We start from the raw sequence: 8069 nt of genomic DNA, 5'->3' as shown, positions 1-8069 counted from the left end.
CTCAGACTGGTCCAAATAGATCTCAGACTGGTCCAAATAGACCTCAGACTGGTCCAAATAGACCTCAGACTGGTCCAAATAGATCTCAGACTGGTCCAAATAGACCTCAGACTGGTCCAAATAGACCTCAGACTGGTCCAAATAGACATCAGACTGGTCCAAATAGACCTCAGACTGGTCCTGGTAGACATCAGACTGGTCCTGGAAGACCTCAGACTGGTCCTGGAAGACCTCAGAGTGGTCCTAGTAGACCTCAGACTGGTCCTGGTGGACCTCAGACGGGTCCTATTAACCTTAGACTGGACCTAGTAGACCTCAGACGGGTCCTAGTAGACCTCAGACTGGACCTGGTGGACCTCAGACTGGACCTAGTGAACCTCAGACTGGACCTGGTGATCCTGATGGATCTCAGACTGGTCCTGGTGGAGCTCAGACAAGATAATCAAACTGGACTTTCTACAGGACGTGGACACAAGTTCKTGTGTTGGTTTCTCTCGACTATCCTGGGGGTTCCTGTGGTTCTGTGTCCTCCAGTCTGAAGACAAGACCCAGGTCATCCCGGTGCTTGACTCAGACCTATCTAGGTCAAATTTATTTATTTATTTATTATTTATTTATAGCACTTTTCAGCAGAAAGGTGATACAAAGTGCTTCTACCCACCAAACCTGATCTCCACATGTCCTTAACAATCTCTATTACCTCAACGTCCTGTTCTGAGGGTCTGATAATGAGCTTGGGCCTCAGAGTACCAGAAAATCTGAGTCTGATGGCCTGGATCTGAGACTAATGTCAARCAAACAAAACCTTTCAACAAAGGGATTAAATATCACCTCTAATCTGGACATGTGTATTATGGGTTAACTTAATTTGAAATGTATTTAATTTCTGAGGTTAATCTTGCYTTAAACCCCATCTTGAACACCTGAAACAGGTAAATGTTTTCCACACAGACCTGACTGAACTCGATYGTTAAAGGTTTCTCTGTAAACCACATCAGTCAGGAGTTTAAACAGAAAACAAGCTGAAACTCAAACTGCACTTGCCGAGCAGAACTTTAGCATCTTCCATGTCAAAGTGTCCATCTCCGTTGGTGTCGTAGGACGCCAGCTTACCTGCAGGAGGAAGACAGATTATTTATTCCATCAAGTTTCAAAAACATTTTCAAGACTTCATGGCTGTTATTTATGTTTTCTGTACAAAAAACTTCAGATGAAAACTGATGAAAAGTTCAGATTAAGACTAGCTGTGAGATCATTGCCCACACATGGTAAAGAGAAACTAAGTCTTTTTATTCATGAATATATGGTTTTTTTTTACTTTTGGATTTCACAATAAAAGCAGGAAAACATAATTAAATTCCACAGGAGGATTTTCAAGACCGAAGGAAAACAATGGGGAGGATGGATCATTTAAAATTTGCTGAACTTGACTGTGTTTAAGGAGTTTCACAAGGATGTGTCCTTGGTCCTTTTTAATTACAAAACCATTTCCACTGAAGTTGGGAGGAAAGCTGATGAACACATCAGAAAACATGTTCCAGCCTTTATGGAATGTGTTGCAGCATCAAATTCAAAACGACTGAATATTTGCAAAAAATAATAATAAAAACATTAAATTTCTTGACGTTGTGATGTATTCAACTGAACATGGGTTAAACTATTTATGAACAAGCTTATTCTGTTTTTATTTACATTATCCACAATGTAGCAACCTCATTGGAAATGGGATTGTAGTTCTAATCATATTCAGGTGTTTTATCAGTCATTTCTTTATTGAGTCAGTTTTATCAGTCTCYTCTCCATCAGAACTCGATACAGCAGCAGATAATAAATGTAACTTCTGTAGTTATTAACTCGTAGCGTGGCTCAGATGACGTGTCGAGGAGCACAAAGCAGGTCACAGTTTGGTGAAGCTGCTGCAGAAAGAGGAAGGATGTGGAGACAAGCGTCAGACTGAACCACCAGAGGCAAGAAAAACCACAAGACCTGAAACAGAGCTGAATYAAACTGCAGACTGAAGCTGAGAGCCTGACGCTGCATCAATAAAACATTTTTATTTACAGCTTCATGTCATTATGGATCTCTGCAGAAACCTGGGTTTAGTCCTGGTTCTGACAATATTCAGTACAGTAGATCTGGTTTCTGTTCAGAGAACCAGGATCTTCAGTACAAAGTTGATGCAACAAACAGAGGAAGAGGTTCTGTCTGCAGAACGTCTGTTCCTCTAATCAAAACAATTAGACAAAAACCTGGTTCTGTTTTTCTGAGGTTTATGAGCCAGCAGCAGATCAGACTCAGGTTTTATTTACTCTGAACTCAGTGAAACAAACCGATGATCTTCAGTCTTTATTCAACAGGAAGTTCTAGTTTCAGACTGGTTTCCTGTCACTTACTGGTGTTTCTGGTTTTATTTTTGACTGGACCTCTGAAACAGTTCCATCCAGCCTCCATGTTTGTGCTGTTTGCTGCTGAGCATTGTGGGTAAAAACACAAACTGACACACCTGTTCTCTGTTTCTGTTAACTTCAGGGTCAGAACCAGACCAGTTTTATTTAGTCCCTTGAACTGAAGGAGATGGACCTTCTCTGGACCAGAACATAGACCAGGACTGTTAGAACCGTTAGTTTAATAGAACCTGATGGAACCAGACTGACATGAAGGTGATTGGAGGATTTTGGATCCTACCTTGTAAAACTTGAGAAAAGTTCAAACGAAACTCCTGAGCTCTTGCTGCATGCAGGAGGAAGAGGAGGAGAGGAGGATAAGGAGCAGGGATGAAGAGAGACGACAGCTCAGACACAATACAGAACCAGAACCAGAAGCAGAACCTGTTTGTGGGACTGAGGGCTTCATCAGAGGGTTCTGATGTTCAGGAGAACTCACCGAGGACGCTGTCGTAGTCCACCACATCAAAGTAAACCACGGCCACAGAGCTCCAGACCCCCAGCAGAGCCAGAACCACGAACCAGGTGAACATTGAGTACTTAGGACCTCCTTCTCCTCCTCCTCCTCCTCCTCCTGCTGCTGCTCCTCCATCGAACCTTCTTCCATTCTTGTTGTCAACTGGCACCGTCTTTGTCTCTGCAGACATGAAGACTGAAGTGAATGTTTTATATAACAGATATCAAACATTTGTGAGCAGAATAAAACATTACATCTGACAAAAATTTAACTCTTTATTCATTTATTTAATAATAAAACATAATTGTAATAATTTCAGTTTTATTTTGTAATAATGATGTCAGATCTGAACTATGTGGAATTACATGTGGAGTTCCTCAGGGTCTATACTTAGAGCAAAGTTGTTTATCTTTTATGTGAATGACTTGGTCAATGTGTCAYGGCTCTTTAAATGTCTTTTATCTGACAGTTTCTGGTTTGGTTTCTACTTTTTACAAAACAAATTGTGACATTTCTGATGTTTCATCATGTTTGTCTCCAACCTCTGACCTCAAACCACGCTGCCTTCACTGACCTTCAAGAGTGGGAATTTTTATTTCTGCTGAAGAAAAAAAGATTTAAAAACATGAAAAACACTTCACTTCAGGAAGAAAACATTTTTTTTTTTTTACTTTTTCTCATCAACAGACAACAAACTAAAACCTTCTGCCTGTTATTAAAGTTTCACTGATCCAGCAGACGGGCCTGGTTCTGGGACTGAATAAAAACAGAACAGAACAGATCGAACTCTTTGGGTCTGTCTGACCCTGGTCCTGGACTCATCAGGTCTGTCTGACCCTGGTCCTGGACTCTTTGGGTCTGTGTGACCCTGGTCCTGGACTCATCAGGTCTGTCTGACCCTGGTCCTGGACTCTTTGGGTCTGTCTGACCCTGGTCCTGGACTCTTTGGGTCTGTCTGACCCTGGTCCTGGACTCATCAGGTCTGTCTGACCCTGGTCCTGGACTCATCAGGTCTGTCTGACCCTGGTCCTGGACTCATCAGGTCTGTCTGACCCTGGTCCTGGACTCTTTGGGTCTGTCTGACCCTGGTCCTGGACTCATCAGGTCTGTCTGACCCTGGTCCTGGACTCTTTGGGTCTGTGTGACCCTGGTCCTGGACTCTTTGGGTCTGTGTGACCATGGTCCTGGACTCTTTGGGTCTGTGTGACCCTGGTCCTGGACTCATCAGGTCTGTGTGACCCTGGTCCTGGACTCTTCAGGTCTGTGTGACCCTGGTCCTGGACTCATCAGGTCTGTGTGACCCTGGTCCTGGACTCATCAGGTCTGTGTGACCCTGGTCCTGGTCAGCTGCAGGGTTTAAAGAACTGCAGCTGTTCTCTCATTATTATTAGAACAAGTCTGTTCATTGGAAGCTTTTATTGTGAAAATCAACAACAGGAAGTGTTAGTTTGGTGTTAAACCTAAAGGTCAAAGCAGAACCAGGTCAAAGCAGAACCTTACCGGACTCTGTGACACTGGACTCCTCAGAATGAAGAACCTCCTCCTCGTTAGCGCCTCCTAAACGAGCCACATCAATCAGAACCGAGCTTTAGGAGAACAGAACCGGACCCGGATCACCTGTCAGTCCTACCTGTCTCRGTCTCCTCATCTTCCTCACACACCTCCTCCTCCTCAGCGTGAATCTCCTCTACAGGAGCTGCAGGAGAGGAGGAGCAGGAGGTGCCATAGTGGTGGTACCGCTGCATGAACCGGGTCGGGACTGGAACACTGGTCTGAACGATCAGAACCAGAGACACAAACTAAACTGTTTTTAAACAGGGAGACCTTCATCTGCTCCTCCTCCTCCTCCTCCTCCTCCTCCTGCTCCTCCTCCTGCTCCCAGCACTGATTGTGGTTCTGCAGAACAACCAGAACCTGACCCGGTCTATTCTTAGAACTGACAAAGCCTCTGATACCAGAGAAGAGAGTACAGACCACAGGTCCAGAACCAGCCTGAGGAGGAGGAACCATCAGGGCTCGACCCGGCCCACAGGTCAGGGCACAGAGCACCAGAACCAGAACCAGAACCAGAACCAGAACCAGAACCTTTATTAAAGCTAAATAAACTTCTGGTCTGAAGTTTTATCAGACGAGAAAATTCACCAGAGAAAGTTTGAACATCAGAAACAGTAAATCGTCCAGCAGAGGAACGGCTGAAAGAAGAATATCCCTGACAGAATCAGCTAAAACCACAGAAACAACTTATTATAACTAAACCATCAGCTGAAGAAACCGAACATCAGCTAAAAGATCCAAACATGAAGTAAAAAACTACAGAAATGTTCACTGAAAAGCTGATAGAAGATAAAAGTATCAAAAGACTTGATACTAGCTAAAAGAAGCTAATGAAACGCTGCAGAGTTTAGTGTAGTTTAGGGTAAAAATAGCTAAAAGCTAACAGTAGCATAAGAAGCCATGAACAGAGCCAGCAGATGAAGAGATCTGTGTAAATATTGTTGTAAATAAAGTGAAATATTTTTTAAAAATATAAAAGTCACAAAACAAACGTCACAGCAGCTGTCAGCTGAACGAGCCGAACAATCTGGGTTAAAAACAGCTAAAATAACAGAGCAGGAAAACAGGACAACATGAGTTAAAGCTGAATCATCATAAAGACATGAATGACAGCAGAGGTCAAAGGTCACTCTTTAAATCATCAGATTTGTGATTCAGACACATCCTGACTGCACTGATGATGATCTGAATGTGTCTAAACTTACAGAGTAAAGACTGGTTAAAATGTGACAGGAACCATCAGACACATCAGGAACTGTTCAGATCATAAAAAACATGATTATTATGTTTTACATGAATTAACAGGAACTCTTCAGCACAACAACCATGTTTTTATTCCTGTTTAAGATCAACAAACTCTCACAGAGATGATCACAGAACAAGAAACATCCTTTCCTTTTCTTCTATAATTAATAAAACTGGTTATATTATCATAGATAAACATAAATGCTTCATTTTAGGATTATAAATATGTCATTTATCCAAAAAACCCGGAAACTCGACCCTTATCTCATTTCCATCAGGTTAGCGTCTATTAGCAACTGGTAGCTACATTAGCTTACCCACTCACCAGACTCCATTCAAAAATCACTCATTTTAAGTCTCCTCTTGTTTCGCGCCAGCAGTGTTAACCGAATATTAATTACGATATTTAAATAATGAAATAGTAATAAAGTAAAACTCGGCGTTAATGAAATGCACAAACACTGTTACTTTTTTATATTAAATTCTTTCTGTTTGTGTGCTGACTCTGATGCTGAACAAACATGMTTTCTGCCTGATTTCAGACAGGGGGGCTCACAGGAAAACAAACCCTTTGAACCGAACTGAAGAACTTTACTTTTAGATAAAAGTTTTTGTGTTTATTTTGTCGTGCGTGGTGCGTGACTTCAGTTCATCAAGAGATCAGCTCAAAGTGAACAAGGCTTAATGGAGTTCTGTATGAAGGACCGAGCTCCGGTGGTACGGTAAGAGAAAAACACTGCTCACCTTTTTTTGACTGAGTTTTTGAATTCTTTTTCTGCGCCATTTTTCTGTGAAGCCTCTGAGGAGGGTTCTCCAGCTGAGCAGCGACCACCTGAACCTCAAACCGGGCTGGAGTTTCCACAAGAAGCCGAGTCCACTCAGAAACACGTCCTCACTGCTTGGATACAAGCAAAGCCAAAGTCCATAGTAACCGTGACTGACGTCAGCTCCGGCCAATCAGAATCCGGAAACTGAGGCAGAGGCGTGTTTTAGGGCGGGCCCTGGAGCTTTTCAACCAATCAGATTCCTTAAACGCTTCGCCTCGTCCATCATCTCTCTGGAAGGAGAAAAAACGTGGCAGAAGAAGAAGAGGAGTTTAAACATCTGGGTGGAAATATTGTTTGTGTAGTTCATTTAATAACATTTAAACCCATTTAAAACTTATAGGAGGTGAACTCAACAATAATCACATTTAACTCTATGAAAACAGTTTCTGCACTGACAAGTTTTAGTGTTAAAGTTTCCACATGTTTATTCAATACTTTAATATAACTTAATGAACTTTTACTAGATCAGATTAATTTAATTTGTGGAGATATTTAAAAAAATAAAAGCTCATCCTGTGGTGCAGTTCCAGGTTGAAGCAGAAGGTGGCGCCGCAGGAGAACAAAGGTTCACTCAGCGCTTCTTCACAGGATGAAAACATCACATTTATTAGATTTATATGATTTAATGTCACCAACAATTCATATCACAAGAAAAACAGTTGGAACAAACAAAAACGGAAGTAAATATTTAAAATAAAACATTATAACAGGATGCATTGATGCTCCAAATGATTAGTTTGCTCCAGTGAATCACGTGATATTTTGCTAACAGACACGTTGCCTCATCACGAGGACCGGGTCAGGACATTTCTGCAGAAATGTGGGAAATATAATATAAACATTATTCAGTTAATTCAGAGGACAGGAAGTGGAGTCAGACACAAGGTGGAGCCTGAAGACCACCTGACCGGTCAGCAGCCTCATCTTCATCCTCCTCTTCATCAGGGTCCTGAACAGACCGGGTCTGACTCTGAACAGGTGAGAGGGTTTTTACAGTTTGTTCACAGACTCTGGGGTTTATTTCAAAGGATCACATGAAGAAAAATCCATTAGATTAGAGATTATATATATATAGATTAGAGCAGATTAGTTCAGTCCAGATTTAAAGGTTTGAGGGGATGGAGCTAAACTGGGTTTTCTTCCAAATAAAACATTTTTTAAACAAAAAAAAATGTTGAAACTCAAAAATAACAGAAAAAAAAAAGATTTGAAACTCAAAAATGTTTAAGGAACTCATCCAGTGAGGTAAAGCAGACATGTCCTGACAGGAGAAATGTGACGTCAGCTTTATATCGATTAATATCAGAATCAGAAATTAAGTATTGAACAATATCGGCAAAAGGTCAACATCGAGCACCTCTAGTTTTATTTTAAACAAAACCTTTGGCCTTAATTTAACTCCATACCTGCAGAATGTCACCGCAACAATGCAGGTGAGGCGGAAATAAGAGCAGCACCTGTATGGGGGTAAATTTGTGTTTTTATTATTCAATCAAACAAAAAGCATCTTCCATCAAAAAAATTTTTCAATCAAAATTAATA

General features: G+C 41.5%; 2 protein-coding genes across 10 annotated transcripts in view; one reads left to right on the top strand and one right to left on the bottom strand.

Annotated features, from left to right (window-relative positions):
* Positions 1-1032, top strand: part of LOC106527663 (uncharacterized) — a 3643-nt gene extending 2611 nt beyond the window's left edge. Inside the window, exon 2 of the mRNA XM_014022616.1 lies at positions 10-1032. Within this exon, the coding sequence (XP_013878070.1) occupies positions 10-309 (300 nt within the window). The 3' untranslated portion in view covers positions 310-1032. The remainder of the gene's footprint in view (positions 1-9) is intronic.
* Positions 1-6538, bottom strand: part of unm_hu7910 (un-named hu7910) — a gene marked incomplete at both ends in the record, with an annotated part of 36066 nt that extends 29528 nt beyond the window's left edge. For 6 of the 9 annotated variants that reach the window (XM_014022605.1, XM_014022607.1, XM_014022611.1 and 3 more), the window contains 4 exon segments: positions 1045-1113; positions 2686-2730; positions 2884-3081; positions 6445-6538. In XM_014022605.1, the coding sequence (XP_013878059.1) occupies positions 1045-1113; positions 2686-2730; positions 2884-3081; positions 6445-6538 (406 nt within the window). 9 annotated transcript variants of the gene reach the window in all.
* Positions 6539-8069: the final 1531 nt, after the last annotated feature.

This window comes from Austrofundulus limnaeus, unplaced genomic scaffold (genome assembly GCF_001266775.1).
Source record: "Austrofundulus limnaeus strain Quisiro unplaced genomic scaffold, Austrofundulus_limnaeus-1.0 Scaffold337, whole genome shotgun sequence".
Lineage (NCBI taxonomy): Eukaryota > Metazoa > Chordata > Actinopteri > Cyprinodontiformes > Rivulidae > Austrofundulus > Austrofundulus limnaeus.
This window is presented reverse-complemented; position numbering and strand designations above follow the sequence as displayed.